This window comes from Rhineura floridana, chromosome 21 (genome assembly GCF_030035675.1).
Source record: "Rhineura floridana isolate rRhiFlo1 chromosome 21, rRhiFlo1.hap2, whole genome shotgun sequence".
Lineage (NCBI taxonomy): Eukaryota > Metazoa > Chordata > Lepidosauria > Squamata > Rhineuridae > Rhineura > Rhineura floridana.
In genome coordinates this window covers 18,755,131-18,780,930 of record NC_084500.1, presented here as the reverse complement: position 1 = coordinate 18,780,930, position 25,800 = coordinate 18,755,131, and the positions used below count along the sequence as shown (strand labels likewise).

The following is a 25,800-nucleotide window of genomic DNA, read 5'->3' as shown; positions in this document are numbered from 1 at the left end:
ATGTCTGATGAGCACCTTTAACTGCACTTATATTTTAATCAGCATTTGCAAATGAGCGATGGACCTTCTGCCTCGGTTTCCTCAGCACCAGAGAGGCTGCAGCCTTGCAATGCAAGCGTTGGGGGGGGGTCCTCTGCCTGCTCAAATCCAGGGATTCCCCCAATTCCTTGGCATATTGTTACAAGCCTGAGCAATATCCCATGAGGGACTTTGTCCAGTCTAGGTGTGTGTGTGTGTAGAATACATACAGCTCCCCCCCACACCTCCCCACAGGCAGGAGACAGATACCCCCCTGTATTGCTCTCTTGCACTCCCCCTTCCACAAAGGAGCGAGCGCACCCACCATCACGGCTCCAAGAGAACATCTTGCCCTTTCCAGCACGGCGACTTCCCCCCAGCCAACGTTTTCCCCTGCCTGCAGGGTCTTGCTCCCCTCCAAGAATACTTGCCCCTTTCCCTTACCCACCCACCGCCTCCACCTTCATTAGAACTGGACTAGTCTGCAATGGCGCCAAACCTCAAGGTTCAGCTGTCCTACTCACTGCACCCCAAAACATACACACCCCAAGCATGTGGCATGAAACACTCCCACCCATCCCCAAAAAATAATGTGTCCATTCCTTGCAAGGAGAGGGAAGGCTGAGGTAGAAAGGGTGGTGGGCAGGTCCACTCTGGGGTCCCTGGATGCCAAGAGGAGCGGAATGACCTCTGGAGGGGTCAAAGCATCGCCCCTCTGGCACGCCTCTCTGGGGCAGGGGCCCAAGAGATGTCTTCTGCGCCTGCTCTTCTCCCTGAAAAGGCCCTGCTTGTCACTCCAAAGCGACTGAGATTAAAGTCCAAGCTAACAGAGGGGGGGTGTCCGGGCAGAGGGCTGTTTCCAGTAGGTGCTCCCTCCACACACACACACACACTGCAAAGTCTGCTGACCCACAAGAGAAAGATGCAGAACGAGGCAGAATCTGGGTCTCTGGAGGAGGAGGGGGCAGGTATCCTAGGCAAGGCCGATGTGGCGGGGGGGGGGGAACGACACACGCTAGTCCGTCCCATTGGTGAACTGGCACAGTTTGTTTTCTAGGTCAGAGATGCGCTTCTCGTGGGCTCGGACAGTTTGCCGCAGGGACTGGATCTCTTCCAGGAGCTCCTCCAGGGTGGAGTGCTTTTTGAGGGGCAAAGGGAGACAGGGGAGAAGGCAGGGGGAGAAAGAGAGAAGTAAGAGGACTGACAGAAGCTCTCCCCCACTCCCCACCCCCCTGATCTACTCGCTGTCTGGAAAGGCTACACTCTTCATTTCTTCTTTTTTGGGGGAAATAAGTTTCTAGACCTGGTGGAGGTAGCAGTGGCAGAAGCTTGCATAAAAGTTTAGTTCTAGCTTTTCTAGTCTTACATCCTTCCCCCCTAAACACTTGGGCCAACTGCTGTCTCCCAGGACGCCTCCAGCACCCTTTTCAACCATGTATTGGTCTTCTAGTACAAATAACCTATTGCAACTACACTGAAGTACTTCTAACTGCAACAATAATAGTTAGTCACACCTGCAATTTTTCCAACATGAAGCTTTGGAAATAAAATTTAAAAGATCCCGCAAAATTTGTGCAAAATGCTCTCTTCAACTTTGCGTTTCCCCAGCGAGGCCTGTCCACGCACATAAGACCACAGTCTTTGGGGAAGAGTCCATATGCAGCCATTCAGTCCCTCTCAGCTGCCACTTAAAACTTCCCTCCAGGACCATCAACACCTCATTATCCACTACAATGCTTTAGGGTAAACTGAACAGCATCAAAGTGCCTTGAAGGGCATTTTGTGGTTATTTCTTTAACTGCCACCAGGTGGCGCTAACTCTGGTGCAGAGAGAACTCCAGATATAAGAGAGTCACTTTTAATTTTCACCACGCTTATACCTCTCCCCTGCAACACGCAGATGGGATGAGCAGAGACAAACTCACCGAAAAATTAGAGTCGCAAGTAGATCGGCTTCGTCGTGGCCCCGTGGGAGGTCTGCTGTCTAGGATATTCTTTCTGGTGACCTTGAGTTCCCGGTTCTTGACAGGGACGTAGCCATCCCGTAACGACACTAGGATGGGCTCCGCGTCCTTTCCTGCCAGCCACTCATCAGCCTCCAGCGCTGGCTCAGGACCGGGCGTGTCAGGGTATAAGTCATCTTGGAAGAGGTCGGACTGCCCGGAACAGGCAGAGGAGAGACAGAAGTATGAGAGAATCAATACTACACCGTTCCTCCTGCGGGAAGGGCTGTAGCTTCGTGGCAGAACATCTGCCTTGCACGCCGAAGATCCCGGGTTCAAGTCCCCAATGGCATCTTCAGGTAGGGCAGGGAGAAACCTCTGACAAACTGGAGAGCTGCTGCCAGTCAGTGTAGACAATGCTGAGGTAAATAGGATTCAACATCCTACATACTTGCATTCCTGTCCAGCCTAGAAATCGAGCGACATTGGACGCGGCCTTATTCCAGATCCACTTATTAGCCTGTCTTAACGTGATGCAGTCCTCTCTGACTGGCAGCAGCTCTCTCAGGCAGGGTGGGGTGGGGGTTGTTTTTCATCATCTGCTCCCTAATCCTTTAACCTTCCTCAGTCCTGTCAGTCACAGCCAGCACAGCCAACAGTCAGGGGTGTTGGGATTCCAAAATATTTTGAGGCCCCTCAGTTGGGGAAGGGTGCTTTAAAATGGAAAGGAACTCTGAGCTCAGGGGCTGAGTCCTGGCTTTGCACGCAGAAGGCCCTGGGTTCAATCCCTGACAGCATCTCCACAGGAGCCTTCTCTGCTGCCAGTCAGAGCAGGCAATACCAGGCTAAATGGAGAGGGCTGGAGGGCTGCAGTTGGCCCAGCTCTAAAGGATGCTGGACTGTCCTGCTAGATTCAATGGGGCTTTTTCTTTGGACTCTTGCAAAGAGCAGAGGAGGGCCTTTCCTCAGAGTCGCAGGCAGAATGGGATACCTGGAAGTACGCCGTGCAAATGTACTTAAGGGAAAAGGAGGCAGAACACACACATGTACAGTCCCCAGATAACTCACCTTTCGTGGAACAGTCATCACAATGGGCTCACACTTGCGTTCGTGCAGCTTGTAAAACCTGTTTTGGGGGGGAGAGGGGAAGAAGAAAAGGGGTTCACAAAGTCAGAATGTGGCAGGGGTGGGGGACTTTTCTCAGCCCGAGTGCCGCATTCCCTGCTGGACAACGTTCCAAGGGCCACATGCCAGTGGTGGGCGAGACCAGGGGCAAAAAAAAGTGGTCAGAGCAATTAGTGTAAAATTTCCCTTTTGTACAACAGGCTGGTTTCTACACACATACGCAAAAACACTCAAGGAAGGTGTGAAGTGAGGCTAGCGGGGAGGGGCTGACCTGGGGAGAATCCCGAGGGCCAGATAGGCTTGGAGGGCCAGATTCAGTCTCAGGGCCTCACACTTCCCATCCCTCAGTTATGGGATGGGTGCAATCAATGCTTGGTGCTTGCACCTTCGTCACCTAAAGCATCGTTGACCTTTCCATCAGCCTGCCCCGTACACAGAGGTCATTGTTGGGGGCTTTTTTCCAGATCCTCCCCACTGAACAAGATGTGAGGAGTGACAATTGGCCTTCTCTATGGCTATCTCCTCCCCCGCCATCAGCACAGTCCTCTCCCCAGGGAAGCTCACACGGTGCCTTCGTTGTTTTCTTTGCATCTTCAGGCAAATGCCGTTTAATTTTTCCACTCTTTTTAACGTAGCTGGAAATCCAGTCACACTTATCTGCCATTTTCAAGTCTTAGCCGGTTTTTAGGCCAGTACTTTGATTATGATTAAGCCCACCCCGGTTTTTTTTAAAAAAGAAAACAATAATAAACATTTAAACTTACCTTTATTCATAAATCCACACTCAGGAAATAACACATGGGATCTGTTCCTGTTCAGGGTTCCAGCCCTTTTCTAGGACACTCCATTCCACCCCCCCTTCCTCCGTTTGCCATTAGTTTCCCCTAACAGCTGCTCTCTGCAGGATGTTTTTCTACTTCTTTAGATCTTGGCTTTCCCCTGAGCATGCCAAAATCTCCCCGTTTCACTATAATCCATCGGCACTCACCAGAGTTTGTCTCCTTTCCGAAAGTGAAGCCTTGCCCAGTTCAAAGGGATTCCAGATAACCCACAGAGGTGTGCCTGCCTCCCCCCCCATATCTCTAGTGGGGTTCAAACATGCCAGCCATTCCCCCCCCCAGTAGCCATCCTCCATCTCTTGCACCTTGAGCCATACCTAGCAATTTCGCATTTGCTGACATCCAGCCCTCTCTTTGGCATGAAACCCATTCCTCGTTGGGGTTCTTTGCTGCTGTAAGTGCTCAGGTAATGGACATAGGGGGCCTCGTCTGTAATCTCAAAGTACCGGATGCTGCTGTCCCCCTGCACGGAAGCACGAGATTTAGGAGGGAAGGCAGCATTTGGTTGCCTTGTTTGAAAAAAAACATTAATTAGCATGAATCTTACACATTTTAGGGCACAAGGAAAGGCTCACTGCATGCCGTCCTTTTTATCAACAAGGAGGTATTGCAAAGCAGAGCATGGAGAAATATATTAGGCATTCCTCTTACTTTCCTGAAAGGTTAAATGTTTCCTTTGGATATAAGCCCTGGAGGCATCTTATTATCGATGCCTTTCCTCCAAGTAGTTCAGGGCAATGTACGCAGTTCCATCGCTTCCCCACCCTTCCTGTTTTATCCTCATAATAACCCTGCAAGGTAGTTAAGCTGAGAGAGCACATGACTGGCACAAGGTCACCGAAGGAGCTTCATTGGCAAGAGTGGAGAGCTGAACCTCAGGATCCAGGACACTCTAGCTACCACCGGGCCACATGGGCAGATGCTGACCCTCAGACACGTCCTTTGCAAATATGCAAGCCGGAGATGTGTTGGTGCCAAAGGAAAAAGGGACAGGCAGGGCAGAGGAAAGCAAAAAACCCAGGCACCAATTCTGAAAGTAGCGCTTAGGATGCCCAGCACCAATGGACACTGTTCAGGGAATGGGAGGGGGCAGGGGATCTCTCAGTTGAGTTGGTAGGGCGAGGTTTCCACCGCCAAATGCCACCCCTCCCACTTTTACCTTGCCACACAGGTAGACTATGCTGGAATCGGGGTCATAGAAGGGGAGGAGAACTCCATTGCTCGTGTCCATCTCCTGGAGGGCTATGGGCTCCTCGAAGTTCTTCTGTGGGATGGAGGGAGGGAGGGTTCAGGGAACAGGGGGCTCTCACCAGGCTGGGTGCAACGGCACAACAATCACGCACATGCCCAATGGGTGTGGCTTCTCCCTGCCAGTAGCCCAGAAGTACCCAATCAAGGATGGGTCAGATCTCCCCACCCCGAGGCACACTGCCAATATGGAGGGGGGCTGCAACTCTGTAGCAGAGTGCTTGCTTTGCATGTACAAGGGCCCACTTTCAACCCCTTCCAGCATCTGCAGTTTCAAAAGGATTTGCGGCAAGTGAATAGGAATAGGAGTGATAGGAAAAGACTTTTCTAAGCCAGAGAAATCAGCTGCCAGTCAGAGTTGACAACGCAGGACCTTCTGTATGCAAAGCAGGTGCTCTTCCACCCCAAAGGCCATCTAGTCTGACCCTCTGATCAAACTCCTTAAACTAGAGAGACACCTAATTTCCTTGCTCTTAATGTTAGCTATTGGGGGGGGGACACCCTCCATCGTTTTGCCTCAAAGGATTCCAATCCTCAGTCCTCAGAAGGGGCAGAGTGAGGAGAGAGTGCCTCTGAGCATGTGCTGAAGTCCAGGTCATCCTCCAAGCGCAAAGCAGGAATTCTAGGCAAGCTACAGGAAATACCAGCTGTGGAAGGACATGGCAATGCTGCCCCCTGTGGCAACTCTGGGATTAACACCCCTCCTCTTGGGGGGAAATACCCCTTACTTAACTTCCCCGCTCCCCCCGCAGGTCATGAAGGTCCTTTGCTTTCTTCCAACACCCTTTCCAAATTCCTATGCGTTGCCCCCTTAGAACCACACCACTCCCAGCATGCATTGCTACTCCCCCTCCCCCATACACACACACACCACTGCAAATTCACACCACTGCAAGATTTTGGGGATTTAGCATCACCTGTTGAGGGGTGGGTGTGTTGATCAGAATCCAACAGTCCTTATATTCAGGGGAATGCAGTAAAACTGGCCTCCTCCCACAATGCATGATGGGGAATAAAGTCCCCAATGCCATCCTAGCCTATGCAGACTACAGCACTGGAGGACTACATCTCCCAGATAACATCTAAGTATGGCATACCATAAAGCACTCTTTATCAGGGCATTTACCATATTTATCTTAACAGGGGAGGAAAAAAGATCAATGTGTTGTATCCAGCTTAAATTCTACTCAGAGCAGACCCTGTGCCCCACCCCTGAGGGGCATCCCCAAGTGGCAAAACAGAGAAAAAACTACAGGTGAAAATCATGGGCCTATAGCCGTGTCCATTAATTTCAGTGGGTTTACTCTGAGTGTGACTAATGTTAGACACAACCTAGAGTGGCGTGCCTCTGTGATTTAATTTTAAGCTCTTTCCTCTTTCCTGGTTAAGAACCAGTGACATGGAGCCAGGTCTCAGCGGCACGGCGGTGTTCACAGCCTTCCTCTGCAGAGAGCTCTGGGTCCACCTTGCTCTGGGTTTCCTACACCCCTTTCCTGAGACTTGGCATCTTCCTTGAGTATACATGCGGGTTAGACAAATTAATGGCAGATAAGGCTATCAGTGGCTACTAGCCACAGTGGCTACGTTCTCCCTCTACTGTTGGGGGTGGAATGTCTCTGAATGCCAGTTTGCTGGGAATCCCATGCAGGGAGAGTGCTGCTGTTGTGCTCAGGTCCTGCTTGCAGGCTTCCCATTGGGGCATCTGGTTGGCCACTGTGAGAACAGGATCCTGATCCAGCAGCAGCAGAAGGGTCTTATAGGCATTTATATCACCCTGCTCTCACTCTCCATTTGACTTCGCTTGCCATCAGTGACGGCAGCATGTAGTCAAATCTGGCATCTGGTTGGCCACTGTGAGAACAGGAGACTGGACTAGGATGGGGCCCTGTTTGGCCCGATCCAGCAGCAGAAGGGCTCTGATGATGTCTGTGAATGCCTCTGATGACATGTGCCCTGGGTACATCATTCGGGGCTGGGCCCCTGTCTGAACTTTGCAGCTGCTTTTTCCTGGCCTGTCTCCAAAACACGTGCATGCCTGGAGAGGTAGCCACGTTGGTGGAAATGTCCACGTTCCCAGAGATGAGGGTTGGGGTTTTTTTTGAGAAAACACTCCACACCATGCAGCCCAGCTACCGGATCCCAGAGGCCCAACTCCCGTTGGCTCATGCGAGTGAAGCCAGTGGTGAAGACAAGTCCATCATGGGTGAAGACGGCCCGCATGGGCCTCATCCCTTCGTGGGGCGCAAACCTCTCCTGGGTGAGCAGCGGAGAGAAAGGGTTAAGCGTCTCAAGAGGAAGGCAGGACGGGAGAGGAGGAGGAAAGGAGAGAAGGGTGAAGAGACTGTGCTTTGTTTTACAGTGGGGAAAAAACTCACCACCAGATGGAAAAACCCTAGAATTCTGAGGTGATTCTTTTCCCTTAGAAGTGCGCCCCCAAGTGGTAGGACAGGGAAACAACCACAGGTGCAACATTGCTAGTTGATGCAACATTGCAAGTTTTTCCCCTCCACCAGTGGTGGATGGTGGCTCCATGTCAGTGAGGCAGTGGAATCCGCTCCGGGTTTTAGTCTGAACTTTCAAGGAGCTGTCCAAGGTTCAGCACCTTGGACAGCTTCCTGAAAGTTCAGACCAAAACCTGGAGCAGATTGCAATACCCCATTGCCTACAGCATCCTTGTTGCTGAATCTCTGGCTGTGCACACAGCATAGGTTTAAAGCACATTATTTCCCCCAAAGAATCTTGGGAACTGTAGTTTATTCCTCACAGAGCTACAGTTCCCAGCACCCTTAACCAAGTACAGCTCCCAGGATTCTCTGGGGGAAATTATGTGGTTTAAAAGTATGGTGTGTATCCAACTGGCGTCTCCCCAGGTGGAGGCAATGCATATAGGACCAAGAAACCACGGAGGAAATGTCTTTTGCTGAAAAAGCCCAAAAAGTGAACTCAGGCTAAGGACCAGAAGTACCACCAAAATCAGAGTGTTTTTAAAAAAAAGAAAGGAAAAACCAGAGGCTTCCAACCCTTCTCACTTATCTCCGTTCATATCCACATCTCATTGGGAAGCTAGGTGCAGAGCATGGAATGGAAACCAGGGTGAGCCCTGGCAGATTTGCCTGTTCACCTGTGGCGAGTTACAATTGGCTCCAGGGGCCCAGTTCAGGGAAAGTTTTCTGCACAACGGTTGCAGGGGGAAGAGTTGGCTGTTTTTGTTTTTGCCCCTTGATGGCCCATTTTTCCTTTCAGTGTTCAGTACATGTCTCTTTTAGGTGTTAAAACAGAGGTAATGCCTTGGCACCCCTCGCTAAGTACTGGGATATGGGTTCCAGGGTGCTCTCTTTCACTCTCTTCTCCTTCTGCGGACAGAAAAGCCAGGATGGCACACACACACACACATACACACAACACCCACAACACTTTCCCACCGCCCACCACGCCCTGCAGCATCAGTGCACCGGGGGTCCTATTGCCATACCAAGTCCCACAGGGCCAACTGCCGCTCGCTCATCTTGCTAAACCCGGTGGTGAAGACTTTGCCATCGGCCATAAAGATGGCCCGGACGGGGCGGGCGCCTTCGTGGGGCTTGAATTTCTCCTGGCGACGACGGGTTAGCGGGTTAGGACCAAACAGAGACATACACACACAAGACAAACTGTTAGTACAGGTCAAAGAACCAACACTGCGGAGGGAAGGGTCAGCCCCAGCAAAATGGGAACGGAAGGATCATATCCCCGCTGGCTCAGTTCCCACATGGAGTGCTTGCACCCCTTTAAGGGAAAGGTTCACATTTATGTGTGTTGAGAGCGTAAAACTGGGCATGGACTCCGGGCACAAATGAACATCCGAGGGAGGATGCTTTGGGTCTGAGGCAGAGTCAGATCTCATTTTGCAAACTATTTCCCAGTTCACAGATTGCGATAAACTATAGTTAATTGCCATGGATACACTGACAGGGACTGTTTTGCTCTTCCCCCAAGGTAAGGACTGTAGCTCAGTGGCAGAGCATTTGCCTTGCATGCCAAAGGTCCCCGGTTCAATCCTTGGCGTCTCCCAGTAAGGGCTGGGAAAAGCTCCTGCCTGGAACCCCAGAGAGCTGCTGCCAGTCAATGTAGACAATACTGAGCTAGATGGACCAATCGTCTGGCTCTGTGTAAGGCAGCTTCCTATGTTACTATGTAAATCAGCCCTTTCTTGAGAATCATAAGGACTACAGTCTTAGTTTCTTTTTAGGGGAAGAGTCATAGCTTGGGGGTAGAGGATCCGCATGTAGAAATCTCTGGTGGATGCGTGTGTTCAGCCTAATGCTTGGCTTGAGGAGGGTCACACAGGTTGGCGCATGTGCAAAGCCACGCTGTGCTTATCTGTTAATGCCCTTTTGCCATCCCATTTTCATCACAGTTCGAGTGCCTCCCTAACCTGCTAAGGGACATCCACGCTCACCCTTGAAACACAGAATTATTCTTTAGAAAGCATTGTAGAACAGGATGGGGAGAACAGTACCTCTGAGCATGTACAAAGAGAAGGTCTTTGCACACGAACAAAGTTCACCGACTGCAAGCAAGCATCCACTGCCAGCTCCTCTCACACATCTGGAATCTGGGCCACAGCAAGAGGTGTGACGCTTTTAAGTCAGGGATGCGGAACATGAGCATTCCGGCTCCAGATGTTGCTGGACTCCAACTCCCATCGTCCCTGACCATTGGCCATGCTGGCTGGCAAAGGCTACTGGGAGTTGAGAGGCCGGTAACACTGAAGCCCCTTGGACAGCTCCTTGAAAGTTCGGACAAAAACCCGGAGCGGATCCCACTGCCCCACTGACACAGAGCCACCAGCCACCACTGCTGTCCACTCATGCTCAGTGGCAGACAGAGGTCTGGGAAGGTACCAGCTCACGAGTAGCGATTACTCACTGCCACAACCAGGCGCTGCCGGGGGTCGATGATCCGCAGGTGCTTGTCTTTGCAGGTGGTCACAATCAGGCTGCCGTTGTAGTTCCAGCAGATGTTATAGATGAGGTCGGTGTGCAGGTCCTCCAGAGACAGGAGTGCCTCCCCGGTGCCAACGTTCCAGAGGATGATCACGTTATCGCCCCCTGCAGGAGGGAAAGGGGGAATTCATAAATGGCCCAAAGGCGGCAATCGGCCGGCCTCGCATGGCCAGTGGTCAGGGATGATGGCAGCTGGAGACCGAAACATTGGGAGGGCACCAGAAAAGCCCTTCAGCAGTTGGGTGAGGCCACAGGGGGCCCATCGTAGTCCAGCATCCTGTTCTCCCAGTGGCCAACCAGACACCCACAAGCAGGACCTGAGCGCAAGAGCAACTCTCCTCCCCTGTGATTCCCAGCAACTCTAATGAATTTGTCTAATAATCCTCTTTTAAAGCCATCCAAGTCAGCGGCCCTCTTGGAGGAGCGAATTCCATAGTGCTGTAGAAGAAATCCTCCCTGTCCCCATCCTGAATCTTCTAACATTCAGGTTGGGGAAGGCTAATCTAGAGGGAGATGTAGACAGAGGTTTGCTTTGCTTGATTTTTAAAAATCTATATCCCGCCTTTCCTCCAAGGAGCTCAAAGGGAAACGCTTCCCCCAGCCTGGGGCCCTCCCTATGGTTTGGACTACGGGTCCCACCAATCCTAGCTGGCATAGCCAATGGACTGGGATGATGTGGGGCTTGCAAACGATAGCAATCGCGGGGGCAGCAACGAGCCTGAATTTGGGGAGAGGGTCTCACCTGCACTCAGGAGGATGTTGCGTGCCGTGGGATGCCAAGAAAGGATTCCCACACGCTTGGAATGCCCTTCGAGGGTGACGACTGGCTCCGTCATGTTGCGCACAGGGATATAGTCCGGGATCTGCCAGACCTAGCAGGACCGAGAGGTGGTGATAAGAAGGTTCAGTGACTCTGTTTAAGGCATCCTCTGATGTCCCTATGATTCTGATAAAGGAAGGGGTGAAAACAACTGTAGCTCTGGGAGTGGAAGAGGGGTCTCCTAAAAACTATCAGCACCTTTCACAAACTACATTTCCCAGGATTCTTTGGGAGGAAGCCATGACTGTTCAAAGTGCTATGATACTGCTTTAAACGCACTGTGCAAAGGAAGAGGAGGAGGAATTGGGGGGGGGCGGGAGGATAAGAGGAAGCAATCTCCCTCTATCCTTCCCTCCAGCCAACGCCAGGCAACCAACTATTCTTAGTTGCCAAGTCATCATGCGCAGACCTATTCTTAGCCCAAAATGCTGCATCATACTCAGCATGGCAGAAGCCAGGCTGAAGCCCCAGCGCCTTAGCTATAAACAGCCCGGCGGCCTTTTCCAGTGATTTAAAGGGGAACCTTCACACGCTCCGGCTCCCAAAGGAGAAGGTGGCAGCCAACCTGATCTCGCCAGGCGGCCGAGAGAATCAGCAGCCTTAAAACACCACCTAATCCGAAACATCTGAAGAGCCTCGGAAACGATCCTTTCTTTTAATGATTTCTAAATGACACTTCCTAGTCAGTGTCCGAGTGCACGGCCACGGTCCGGGTGAGATCAGGACGCGTGAGCAGGGCCCAGCAACTTAGGAAGCAACCTGGGTCAAAAAATATTTTATACACCTGATGGTTCGGTTCATGATAGCAGTCAATCAAGGATGGGGAGCCCTTTTCAGCCTCATTTCCCTTTTGGGATTCCTGCCGGTGGTGGGCGGGGCAAGCGGCAAATGTGGGCGGAGCAACACATGCACATTTCATCTTTTATACAATAGGCTAGTTTCTACGCACACTCACACAACCTTCTCCATCCAGGTAACTAACAGGCACTATCAAGACACATTCTGGCCTGGCGAAAAAAGACATTCGAGGGTGCGCAGCAAGGCCAGTGAGGGGTATGGCCTGGGGAGAGTCCCAAGGGCCAGACAGAGAGGCCTGGGGGCCACTTTTGACCCTCAGGGCTGAGGTTCCCCCTCCTCCCTGAAGAAAAATCATGAAATTATGTATTAAGTATTATTATAGTATAGTACAGTATTTAAGATTAATTTTATGATGTATTATATTAGTGTTATAAGGTATTCTGAATATTTGATAAGCTTAATTTTAAGCAACATTATATATTATTTAATATATGTAGGTGACACAGTTCCAAATAATCTATTTTACCACTTCCCCTCCCTTTTTATTCTCTATAAGCAAAAGTTATCTCCAGCTTCCTTCTCCACCTTGAGTCTTGTTGTAGAGAGGTAGAAATTATTATTATTATTGTTATTATTATTATTATTATTACCACCACCACCACCACTACTACTACTACTTACTTAAAGTAGTTCAGGATATCCCAGTCTCCAAATCTGATGCTATTGCTCCACTAAGGCCATCACTTACCATGGCCATCACTTACCATGGCCATCACTTACCATGACTGTCGTGTCCTCAGAAGCACTGGCGATGACATTGTCATTGTGGGGGCACCAGTCGATGTCCAGCACAGGGGCCGTATGCCCTGTTACCAAGGGGATGTTCTTGTCCACACGGCCTGTCTGCAAACACACAAGAGAGACGGGCAGCTTCCGGAAAGAGTATCCTTCCTGCCCCTCTGCTGTGAAGCCACCCAGCAAAAGCAGGCCAAACTATCAAAGGTTTCCTGCCCTGTTGAGCAGGTTATGTCCGGCCACAGAACATTACTCAGCAGGGAATAAATAAAGCGCATTCTACATTCAAGTAATGCTAGAGTTGACGAGGGATCAGTCTAATCCACTCTGCTGTTCAGTGCAGGAAAGCCAAAGCATCTCCGAGATATGCCTGTCCACCCTCTCCTTGAGGTCCCTCCAGCAGAACCACTCTTAGGAACGCCCGAAGCAGCCTTATCCTGAGTCAGACCAGTGGTCCATCTAGCGCAGTGTTGCCTTTGCACTGACCGGCAGCGGCTCTCCAGGATTTCAGGCATGGCTCTCTCTCCCAGCCCTCCCAGGAGATGTCATCGGGGACTGAAGCTGGGGGCCTTCTGAATGCAAAGCAGATGCTCTGCCATTGAGCTGTGCTCCTTTTTCTTACAGTCAAGAAGTTCCCCCTTAAATTACATGCCTGTTATATGGGACAACAAGAATGGACTTCATGTGCCCTAACGGTCGCTAAGAATATCATACTGCGAGCCTGGAAAGACAAATACCCGCCAACTAATATGCATTGGTTTGGTGACCTCATAGAATAGTAGAGTTGGAAGGGGCCTATAAGACCATCAAGTCCAACCCTCTGCTCAATGCAGGAATCCAAATGAAAGCATTCCTGACAGATAGCTGTCCAGCTGCCACTTGAATCCCTCCAGTGTCAGAGAGCCCACTACCTCTCTAGGTAATTGGTTCCATTGTCGTATGGCTCTAACAGTTAGGAAGTTTTTTCTGATGTCCAGTCGAAATTTGGCTTCCTGAAACTTGAGCCCCTTATTCTGTGTCCTGAACTCTGGGACGATTGAGAAGAGATCCCGGCCCTTCCCTATGTGACAACCTTTCATGTACTTGAAGTGTGCTATCATACCTCCCTCAGTCTTCTCTTCTCCAGGCTAAACAAGCCCAGGCTAAACATGACCTAAACGCCCTGCCTGCATTTGAACATACTTTCTATAAACGCCAACTTCATTTGGATATGTATTTGGACATTTGGATGGCATATATCGATCCATCAGGCCCTACACATCCATACATTGTAATATTTTAGACCCAGAGACGCGTCATCACCTTTTCTTCCTGCAAGGGTTACAGTGCTGGGCTGGGACCTGGGTGGCCTAGGTTCAAATCCCCACATAGCCCCCTGAACCTTGAGCCAGTCACAGCACCCCTCTCAGCCTAGTCTACCTTGTAAGGATGTTTGGAGGATAAGGGGAAGAATCTAGTATGCTGCCCTGAGTTTGGAGTAACAGAGGGCAAAAATAATAAAATAAGTAAGAACATAAGAAGATCAGAAAAGACCTGCAGCTAGATCAGGCCACAAGGGGCCCATCTGGTCCAGCGTCCCCCCAGTGGCCCAGTCAGATGCTCCAATGGGAAGTCCCCAAACCGGCCCTGAGCAGAGCGGTAGAAGCTCTCCCCACTTGTGATTTCTACCAACTGGTATTGCTGGAACAATGGGCAGCAAAGTCTTCTATGAGCCTCGCTTACAATTTCACAGGGTCTGTCTGCCGTGTGCTTTGAGGCTGCCTAGGCAAGCAAGGGCTGGAAAGTTAAAATCTACCTTTACAAAAAAGCAGAATGCTCAAGAAAGGAGTTAAGGTGCACGTACAGAACACAAAATAAAGTATCATACTAGTGGTTTTATGTTGGTTCTATAATATTTGTGCATTAAATGTTTATTATACTTTCTTTTGCGTATCATGCATGCACCTTAACTCCTTTCTGGATTGCCTGAGTAAGCATATGGAGATGCTCACCAATCTCGTGGGGACAGCATTTTGAAAAGTGATGCTGGCTAACCCTGTGTGCTTCAGGGCTGTGGGAGCATCTGAACAGGTTCTGATAACGCAGGGCCACATGCCCTCCTGGGAAACCTTCTGGGGGCCATATACCAGTATTGGGTGTGGCCAGAAGCAAAAGTGGGCGGAGCAATGGATGTAAATTTTGCCTTTGTACAGGAGGCTAGTTCCTACAAGCACCCCTCTCTGTCCTCCACGCAGGCAAGAAAGGGCCGGGATCAGAGTTCGAGGACGCATCCCAGCCAGGCAAAAATTCCCTAGGAGGATGTGATGCAGGGCCAGTAAGGGGGTGGGGCCTGGTTAGGGTTCTGAGGGCCAGACAGAGACGCCTGGGGGGCCACATTTGGTTTCCCAGCAGCAGCACTGCGTTGTCTTCACTGGGGGCTGGAGGGTGGTCCTGGGTCTCTGGGACTTGAATCACAGCAGCCCAGAGAAAGCCAAGGACGCTTGGTGACCCCCATCCTAGCCACATAACCTTGAGAGCCAGCCACGTCCTAGAGCCATTCTCCCGCGATGAGCTGCGCCGCACAGTAAACAGCCCAGCTGGAAACCTGAGCTGTGGAAAAAATGACCCCCCCACCCCAACTTCCTGCCATCATTTTAATTGTTCCCGAAGTGAGTCATTCATTATTGTGAGCGGAGGAGCTGTCCTCTGACGGGCCAACTGCTCAAGTCTGTCTCTCATCTGCTGCTTGCCATGGCCAGGGAGTGGTAGGAACACTGCGGGCCCGGGCAAGGGTGTTGAGAGGCTGGCGCTTGCGACTGGGCAGCTGAAGAAGAGGGCACCAGTGGGCACCAGTGTGGAAAAGAGAGGGGGGCAATGGAGAGAGCGGGATGTGTTGGGGCAGGATGGCCCACAAAGAAGCAGCTGAAAAATACACACTTTAAAAAAATTAATTGGCATTTTGTACTTTCAAAATGCCCTTTTCATTGAAGACTGCTGCATAAGCCCGCCCTGAAAATCTTTATTTATTACATTTATATCCCACCTTTTCCTCCCCCAAGGTGGCATACAGGGTTGCCTCTCTCCTCCTCGTTAAAAGGTAAAGGTGTCCCCGCACTTGTTGTGTGAGTCGTTTCCGACTCTTAGGGTGACGTCTTGCGACGTTTACTAGGCAGACCGTATATATGGGGTGGGATTGCCAGTTCCTTCCCTGGCCTTTCTTTACCCCCCAGCGTATGCCAAGTACTCATTTTACCGACCACGGATAGATGGAAGGCTGAGTGGACCTCGACCCCTTTTATTCGACTTCTTCCGTTGGAATCGAACTCCGGCTGTGAGCAGAGCTTTCGGCTGAGTTACTGCCGCTTACTACTCTGCACCTCCTCGTTAGCCCTGCAAAAACCCTGTGAGGTAGGTTTGACTAAGACAGTGACTGGCCCAGGGTGACCCTGAGAGCTTCCTGGCTGAGCGGGGATCTGAACCCAGATCTCCCAGGTCCTAGTCTACCCAATGAAGCTGAGGAGTACTTAAGGCGAAAAGATGCCCATTTCTTTGACCCAACAGAAGCAACACAACAGATCAGTACCCAACTGGAGAGAGGTTTATCAGGTGGGGTTGATACCAGTCAACGCCTACATTAAGGTTTTGGCTGGCATGGAACCATGCCAGTCAGGGGTAAGAAATCTCAATCGCAGGCTCAGGGGCCAGATGTGGCTCTCCAGATCTCTCTAACCGGCCCTCAAGACTCTCCCTGAGCCCCCCTACCTTCTGTTACCCGCCCTGTTGCAAACTCTCCTCAAGTGCTTTTGCCTGGCTGGAATATGCCTCTGAACTGTGATAACACTTGTTGCTTGCCTGGCTGAAGGTGCGTCATCTCTCTCTCTGTGTGTACAGAAACATCTGACTTCGCATGGCTGGACAGTCATTCGTTCATTGGCGATCACTCATGGCCGAGTAAGATTGTCTTCCAAGATAAGGTCTTCAGCAGTGGGTCCGTAAGTGATTGTGGAGGCCAATTCAGGATCCACACAGTGAGGACGTAGGTTTCCAGACGGAACTGGTTTGGTTGGAAGATGCCTGTGCGTGAATTTGTTTTGTGTGGGGAGATTGGCGCATGACGATCAACACACAATCTTGACAGGAAAAGGCTTTGATCCAATGGCATGGATTACCACGACGATTGGAAGTCCTTTATCTGCTGCAGCCTTCATCCGCCATCACAGCTGTTGCAACATACACATTGCTATCCTCCGCCTGTTCTGCCGTTGAGGACATTCTTGGATCGTTCTTTGTCTGGTTCCTCTCCCTTGACCTGACAGCCATGGGTGACCCTGCTGGGAGTACATGACTCCTGACGGCATCGCTCACAGGGTTCATTGGAACACGGAAGCCCACTCACCACCACAAGGTGACAATCCAGAGAGGGGAGACTGGACAGTAGCTGAATGTACAAAGGTGAAAGCCACATCCGTTGCCCCGCCCACTTTTTGCCTCTGGCCGCACCCATCACTGACATTCCCCCACCCTTGCAGTAAGTAATTCATGGGTGATTGAAAAGCAGAAGGGATTGCAAATGCTTTAGAGGATGAAGGCAAAAAAACAACCCTAAAGAACTCCACATTAAGAAGTTCAATTCAACCAGACAGCCATGCCAATAAAATAAATTAATGTTAAGTAGATAGCAGACCAACAGAACTCAACAGACAGGAACAAGAATTTGGAAGCAAGAATTAGCACTATATATACTTTACTGCAGGTATGGGTACTCTCTGTAGCCCTCCAAAGTTGCTGGACTCCAACTCCTAGCAGCTCCAACAGTGAGCATGGCCAAAGGTCAGGGGTGATGGGAGTTGGAGTCCAGCAACAATCACAGAGGGCCACATCTATACCCCCATCCCTGATGGAAATGATGATGAAGTTATCCAGGTGACAAAAACCATTGTCCAGAAATTTTGGGTTTGGCCATCATCTTAAATGATGCAAACTAAACAACATTTACCTACATTCACTAGCTTGCATGATCCAAGCTGTGTCTGCAAGTTACTGGGGGTAAAATCTGCCCCTGTTTATATCCATCCCCCTTTCACTTGGCCTGGATTCTGAGTTTTTAACTATTTCCCCAATATACTTCCACGCTTGCCTTTACAGTCTTCACAAATCAAAATCTGGGTTTTGTTTTTTTAAATAAGATTCTCAGGATTCTGAATCTGGGTCTCAAACACCTCTCCACCCCTGGATGCAAAAGAGAATAAGGGGCTCCTGCACCTTTAATATATGTTTATAAGAAGGCATTTCCTGCACAATTAAAGGTACAGGAGTCCCATTGTCTTTTGCATCCAGGCACTTGATAGCTGCCGTGGAGTGACAGGATCCAGAGTGCTGTTGCTACAAGCTTATTTTCAGGGTGCTTCCAGAGAGGGGCTTAATATTGCAAAAAGGTCATTCAGACATTGCAAATGGGTTTCTGGCAACAGTGGTTATTTTAAAAAATAGTAATTGGATTTTCTGTGAAATGGGAAATGGGGGTGGGGAATATGCGCTGGGTTTTTGATACTGAAGATTTTGTGCAGACATCAACAGAAGAACGTAGGAAGAGCCTGACTGCTGGATCAGGCCCAAAGGGGCCCATCTAGTCCAGCATCCTGTTCTCACGGTGGCCAACCAGAGGCCCCAATGGGAGACCCACAAGCAGGGCATGACACACCTCTTTACCCCGACCTGTGCAACAGCAACTCTCCCTCCTTGTGATTTCCAGCAATTGGTATGATTCAGAGGCACACTGCTTGTGGCAGTGGAGGTCAAGAGAGAAGCTGAAAGTTGGACAGGATTCAGACAAGCAAACAAGCAAGCAAAAAAGTAATAAAGAAAAAAGGACAGACAGGTGTTGGATCAAGCTTAGGACCAGAAGTCACAAACCACATAGGGAAAGACTTAGGGGCAAATCTTCACAACAAACTTATATCGGTGTAATCCTAGTTTAAGTGTAGCAGTTTCACCAAAGGATTGTGGGACTGGTAATTAGGTTCTCCAAAGTGCCCACTCCAAAGCTACAGTTCCCAAGGACTGGGCCTTTAATGAGGTGGGGGGGCAGGCGGGCGGATGCTGTGATGTTGTTATTAAAATCTGCTGGTTTTGTCTGCTCTAAGTTTTCCTTGCTGATTTCAGGATGCTTGTTTGTTTTTTCAAGCATTTCCTTCTGTTTCCAAATTTTCTCATCAGTGGCCTGGAATACCCCCTGGTATGAAACTGGGATATAAATCAATAAACAGCAGCAACAAAATAGCAACATGATAAATAGCATAAGTATGTTGTTGTCATATGCCTTCAAGTCAATTACGACTTATGGTGACCCCATGAATCAGCGACCTCCAACAGCATCTGTCATAAACCACCCTGTTCAGATCTTGTAAATTCAGGTCTGGGCTTCCTTTATGGAATCAATCCATCTCTTGTTTGGCCTTCCTCTTTTTCTACTCCCTTCTGTTTTTCCAAGCATTATTGTCTTTTCTAGTGAATCAGGTCTTCTCATGATGTGTCCAAAGTATGATAACCTCAGTTTCATCATTTTAGCTTCTAGTGATAGTTCTGGTTTAATTTGTTAATTATTTTGCTTTCTCATGGTCCATAGTATGCGCAAAGCTGTCCTCCAGCACCACATTTCAAATGAGTTGATTTTTCTCTTATCCGCTTTTCCCACTGTCCAACTTTCATATCCATACATAGAGATCGGGAATACCATGGTCTGAATGATCCTGACTTTAGTGGTCAGTGATACACCTTTGCATTTGAGGACCTTTTCTAGTTCTCTCATGCTGTCAGGAGTCTAGACCAAGAGGCTAGACTCCTAGCAGGGGCACCCAAGGTGGAATGGTCAAAGCTGAGACACCAGACTAAGACGCATCCAAACTCAGAGGAAGGCAATGGTAAACCACCTCTGAATACCTCTTACCACGAAATCCCTATGAATAGAGTATCCAAAAAGCACAAGTATACTTAACACCAATGGCAATAGCAACACGATTAGGGATGGTATCCAGTGTTAGCCATGCTCAGAGTAAACCCATTCAGATTAATGGGCATAATTTAGCCATGTCCATTAACTTCAGTGGGTCTCCTCTGAGTAGCACTGACATGGGAGACAAACCTAGAAGATATTCCTCAAAATCCACTTTGTCCATGAAGCGTCTGGAACAACTTTCCTAGTCCCCTAGCGACTCTTGGTTCCAGGGCAGAAAGCAGGATTTAAATGTAAGAAAATCAATTAAATAAAAGTATCTCTAAGCACGTGTAACTGAAACAATGGAATATTGCTTCCCTGTTTTATAGCCCTGCCTTCATTTCCTTTCCTCTGTTGCTTTTTCCCCACTGTGTCAAATTTTAGGCTGTAGCCTCCTCGGGGCAGAGACCTATTCTGTTGTAAAATACCATGCACACTGATTATGTAAGTAAATAATTATAGCAACTACTACAAGGCCATCAGCTGCTTTAGCCTTCCAGATCACCTGACCTGGATGGGAACTGGGGAGACTATTTTATTCTGACAGATCAGGTGAATATAAGTTTGATAATGCCCACTTAGCACCTTGGCCTACCTGGTGTCAACACAGGTTTCTACCACGCCCCTCAACCCATTTTAACATATCCATTAAACCAGTGAGATGACCTTTTTTATTTAAAAAAAAGTTTTCCAATGTTTTTAATAGGTTTTAAGTTCATTTTTAACTATATTGTTTTAACATTTCGTGTGTTTGCCAACCACCAAGGAAACTGCCAAGGAAACATGGGTGGTTTGCAACTTGCACAGTTCAAGTCGTAACTAGAAATGTAAGATATAAAAATATAATTAAGAAAATATGTCCAATGCTGATTCTACTCAGAACCACTGAAAATAATGGAGATGATTAATTTGGGTCCATTAATTTCAACGGGTCTACCACTCGTAATAAATATTTCCTCTTTGCATGCCCTAAAAGCTACTATGTGAAGTCGCAACATTTAAGTGGTAGATTTATGACTGGAAACTTCAGCTGATTCACTGGAAACAATCAAGCAGGTGACAGCTAACCATACTGGCTATCTTTTTCTTTCTGCAAAGCTATTTTTGTTCTTGTGTCTTCTTGAAAGAAGGAAATGTGTGTGTGTGTACATATTAATTTAAACAATCAGTATTCAACCTCCCATTAAAAAAAAGGCTATCACACACACAAACGCAAATCTCAAAAAAAAAAAATTAGCCCAATATACCCTCTGCTCAAGGACTCGAGGACCTGAACATGTCTTCAACCAGTTCACCCATGAACTGATTGATCAACTGTGATTGCAATCAACTGCAATTAATCAACTGGCAAATCCCTTTAAATCAGTTGGTAGCCTCCACGTTGCAAAGATTTACCAAGGAATAATGCGGCTGGTGTAACACACAGACACAATCCTAATTTCCCCTGGGACCTCACATTTTTAACCTCCCTTTTTCTCTGCCCCCCCTCCCCGCTTACCCCTAACCAACTTTATAGGCACAAAGAGGTTGATTTCCTTCCCAATTAAAGGACATCTCCAGATCTCCTGATAAGCCCTGGGCCTACCCATTCTTATGATAACAGCTCTACTCTCCCCACTTCCACAATGTGGTGGAAACAATCCCCCTGGGAACAGGAAGCGGGCGAGGGGGGGGAGGACTGCCAGGTGCTTGCCTTTCTCTTCCTTCAACCACACACGGCCCCCACAACAGAGGCAGCTGGGACCCACCCTGGGGTGCAGTCATCCTGGGTACTGGGGGGGGAGGTCTTAGACCCCTGACTTTTTTGGGAGCCAGGTCACAGCAGAGTCCCTATGTCTCCAGTGCCCTACGAGCCAATCAACATGAATGGAGAGTGGGTTGGAGACTGAGAAGAGTCCCAAGCCAGCCAGCCTTTGTTAGTTCCTACTTCGAAAAGCCAAGGCCAGTTCTAGAGAGGGAGAACTCATTCTCAGCATGGCCAACGGTCAGGGATGATGGGAACTGGAGTCCAGCAACAACTGGAGAGCCATTGAGTTCAGAACCATGGACAGCTCCTTGGGAGTTCAGACTAAAACCAGGAGTGGATTCAATGCCCCACTGACATCGGACATGCCAGTCTCCATTGTGTACAAGTCATCATGAGTATAGCAACTGCCAACAGCCTCCTCCTCCAAACTTTTGACCCCCTCCCGGCAGAGAGCAGGGAGGCTGTCCACGCAAAACCCAACGTACCTTGGCCAAGGGTAACACCATAAAGGCACCCCCACCGCCTGACTCCACAATGATGGCCAGGAACTTGGGGTTGACGGCGCAGAAGGAGCTGTCCCACGTCACCTTGGAGACCCGGATGTCTTCATACATCTGGTTGGCCTTGACCGGCTGCCCGAACACATGCCGGAATTTGCTCTGACGCACCACCCGTCGGCTCATGGTGGACAGATACTTTTTCTTTGATGAGCAGCAGAAAGAAAGGGTGGAAGCGGGAGAAGACAGAAGGAGAACAAAGGATCAGCAAAGGGCACAGAACAAAAGGCCTGCATAGTATACAATTTTTGTTTTTAAAAGTAGGACCTGCAACAAAATGTTGCAGAATATCCTCACCTCCTAAAGGAAGGGCTCCTGTTCAGGGATCCTGCAGCCCGTGATTTCCTCCAGGTTAATCTATTCCAGTGGCTCCCCAACTTTCCCCCCCTACGGAGCACTTCATTATTTTTCTGTGACCAAGTAAAGTCTGGGGCGGGCTGAGACTTCGTAGCTCAGTTCTTTGAGCCATGAACTCTTAAAACTTGTTTTATTTTTTATTTTTCTTGTGTTTTATATTGGTTTTAATCTTTTTATTGTAGGTCACTTTGGGTTCATTTTGATTAATTTAATTAAATAATAATAATAATAGTACTATGTCCTTAATTAGCGGTATATGCAATTTGTCCTCCACCCGGGAGTTCCGGAAAGAGCTTTGCTGGACTGGACAGAGATCCATCTAGGCCAGCATTGTGTGTCAACAGTAGTCAGACCAGATATATTGTGGAAAAGCAGGGCTAGCTCCTCTTTATTCTCAACACCTGGCATTCAGAGGTAGGTTGCTCCTGCACAGGGAGGTTCTATTAAGTTGTCAAAACTAATAGTCTCTTCCATTCATTTGTCCAGCACTTTTGAAAACCCATCTAAGGCTAGTAGTCATCACCACAACTTCTGGCTCTAAAATGTTATTATTACATTTATATCCCGCCTTTTCTCCAAGGAGCTCAAAGTTGGCGTACATAGTTCTCTCCCTCATTTAGTCCCCACAACAGCCCTGTGAGGTAGGCTAGGCTGAGAGGCAGCGACTGGCCCGAGAGCTTCATGGCTGAGTGGGGATTTGAACCCTCGTTTCCCAGGTCTGAGTCCAACACTCTAGCCACTAGATCACGCTGGCTATAACATGTGTTCACTGTGCCAAGGCTTCCTTTTGTCTGCTTGGCATCTCCTCCCAGTTTCATTGGATGACCCCAAGTTTCAGTATTGGGAAAGAAGGAGATTTATTTTATTAAATTTATATCCCACCCTTCCTCCCACATGGAGTTCAGGGCCCATGGCTGCATTTAAGTTCAATTTGACCAACACAAAAAGGCCTCCCTTGAGACCTATCCCAGGCCGTCATCCTCTGGGAATGTGGACACTCAAGACGCAAGCAAACCCAGAGTCCTTGTCGCAAAGAGGCATGCATGGCCACAATTATTTAGACCAGCGGTCCCCAAAAATCCCCTCCCCCACGAATCCTTTGAAGACCGCTGAGGGTCTTGACAAACCACTTCCCCATTTTGCATCGCAACAAAATGCAAGAGGAGACACAGAAGAAGCAACAAAAGTGCAATTAAAAATAAGTGTGAATGCTGAATGTGGAAGTGCCGCAGACCACCCGGGTGAAGTTCACGGACCACCGGTGACCCACAGACCACACTTTGGGGGCTTAGAGAGGGCCATCCTAGGCTAAAGGCTCCAAGAGGGCTGGTTCCCTGCCCTGAAGGGTTCACAATCTCAAATTCTACATGGGGAGGGAGCGTTAAACAGGGAATGGATATGCACCGGCTTAGGGTTATTAGTTACAACGGGGCAGGAATGGAAACATTTGTGCAAGTCCCTGATGTTGGAGGTGCCTGTCCCTCCATCGCCTCTGACCTCTCAAAAGGCCACGGATGTCCCCCATCCTGCACTCGGGCATGAAGACGAAGGGCTGCATCCAACTCCATTGTGAGCTCCATTGGGTCCAGTGGGACTTACTCTCAGGTAAGTATGTGTTGGATTGCACCCTAAGTCATACACAGAGGAGACCCGTTGAGATCAGTGAGCAGGACTAACTAACTTTTATTATCCAGTGAAATGTACTTACCCATTGAAATCAATGGGCAGGGCTAAATTTACTTTCTTGAGCTATTTAGATACTGCTTAATCACCTGTGTGTTTTTTAAAATGTTTTTATATATCTTTAAATAAAGTGGGGGGGGAAGACATTTACTTGAGGCTCATGTAGCCTCTGTGGCACGGAATGCGTTCTACCAACTTCGATTGGTAGCCCAGTTACGTCCCTACCTGAGTAAGGAGGATCTTACATCAGTAGTACATGCTCTGGTAACCTCACGTTTGGATTACTGTAATGCGCTCTATGTAGGGCTACCTCTGAAGACGGTTCTTCGGAAGCTACAGCTGGTGCAAAATGCGGCAGCCAGACTGCTAACAAGAACGAAGCGGTCTGACCATATAACACCTGTTTTGGCCCACTTGCACTGGCTTCCAATACGCTTCCGGGCCAAATTCAAAGTGTTGGTATTAACCTATAAAGCCTTATACGGCGCGGGACCTCGAACCGGCTCGTACACTACGGTCTGCTACGAAGGCCCTCCTCCGGGTCCCGACTCATAGGAAGGCCCGGAGGGCAGTGACAAGATCAAGGGCCTTCTCAGTGGTGGCCCCTGAACTATGGAATAGTCTCCCCGAGGAGGTTCGCCTGGTGCCGACACTATCATCCTTTCGGCGCCAGGTTAAAACCTTTCTCTACTCTGAGGCATTTTAATTTTTTGTTAATGATTGTAATGTTTGTAATTTGATTTTAGCCTTTGCTGTTTTTAGATTGTGAAATTTGATTTTAGACTGATGTTTTTGTATTATATTGTATTTTATTGTATCTATGTTCACCGCCCAGAGAGCTATTGCTAGTCGGGCGGTATATAAGTTTTAAAAATAAAATAAAATAATTTAAAGTTGGGTTTTCAAAAGATTACAAAGAACAGAATTATCAATGATACAAGAATAATGCAGCAGAAAATATATATAATTCATCACCGCTGTTTCCATGGGGTGTATAATAAGGCACTAAAAGGCAGCCAGCAGTGGTTAAATTCAATTAATCATAAAACCACAATGGGTCTACTCTGAGTAGGATTTAGGTCTGGGTGCAAGATTACATATAATCCTAAAGAGTTATACACACTCACGCACACACGGTGGTTCATGCAAGGCGCACACCCCGGGATAACCCCGCGCCAGCCCGGGCTCATGCACTGAACGCGCACGCATTCACCTGATCGTATGAACGCGGAGGGGGACAGCCCAGAACCTCTTTGCGCGAAGACGAGACCCCCTCCGGGGATCCAGATTCTGCTTTGCGAGAATGGAGAGGGGGGAGGGAAAGGAAGGTCCAAAAAGAAAAATTCTCAATGGGCCCGAGGAGGAGAAGGGGGGGGCGGCAGAAGAGAGGCCGAGGCCGGAGCTCCTCCTCGGCTCTGCGGCGGCTATAGAAGGCGAGGCGCTGCAATGCAACCCCGGAGGTCACTTTCCTAATATAGCCCTGCTTCTGCGGCAGCTCTGGATTTTTTTTTGAGGGGGGGAGGAGACAGGGAGGGGGCTAGCTGGGGGGGAGGAGAGAAAGAAAAGCCTTCTTCCAGGTTGCCGCTGAGCTGACTGTAGTCTTTTTTGGGGGGGAGAAGGACCCCCTTCCCCTCTCCATTTTACGCACCTGCGCCCGCTCTCCAAGGGCGCACGGTGGCAGGGCCAGGGAGCTGTGCCTCACCTAGATTTCCCGGGATCGGAGAAGAGGGGGCGCACCGTCCCGTGGCCTGGGGGCTCCGCTCGCTCTGGCCGGCCCTCCGCAGGCGCTGCCAAGCTGGGTGGCGTCCGGCGGGGCGGGCTGGCACGCAGCGCCTGGCGCAGGGGCCTCAATGCGGCTGGAGGTGCAGCTGCCGCCGCCACCATCTCAGATCTCCAGCGCTCCCCCCATTGA

The 25,800-nt window shown here is 49.3% G+C and overlaps 1 protein-coding gene across 3 annotated transcripts; it reads right to left on the bottom strand.

Annotated features, from left to right (window-relative positions):
• Nucleotides 1-12: 12 nt before the first annotated feature.
• CORO6 (coronin 6) lies at nt 13-25,800 on the bottom strand. 3 transcript variants are annotated; one of them, XM_061604751.1, is made up of 11 exons: nt 25,591-25,800; nt 21,777-21,992; nt 12,557-12,679; nt 10,901-11,030; nt 10,082-10,263; nt 7,307-7,426; nt 5,085-5,189; nt 4,243-4,388; nt 3,030-3,087; nt 1,944-2,174; nt 13-1,156 (listed from the first exon to the last, which is right to left on the bottom strand). In XM_061604751.1, the coding sequence occupies exons 2-11, from the start codon at nt 21,972-21,974 to the stop codon at nt 1,034-1,036; spliced, it is 1,416 nt and encodes a 471-aa protein (XP_061460735.1). In that variant the 5' UTR covers nt 21,975-21,992; nt 25,591-25,800; the 3' UTR covers nt 13-1,033. The 3 variants fall into 3 exon arrangements, with proteins under 3 accessions (XP_061460735.1, XP_061460736.1, XP_061460734.1); XM_061604752.1 differs by lacking the exons at nt 7,307-7,426; nt 25,591-25,800 and adding exons at nt 8,646-8,765; nt 25,102-25,578; XM_061604750.1 differs by lacking the exon at nt 25,591-25,800 and adding an exon at nt 25,102-25,574.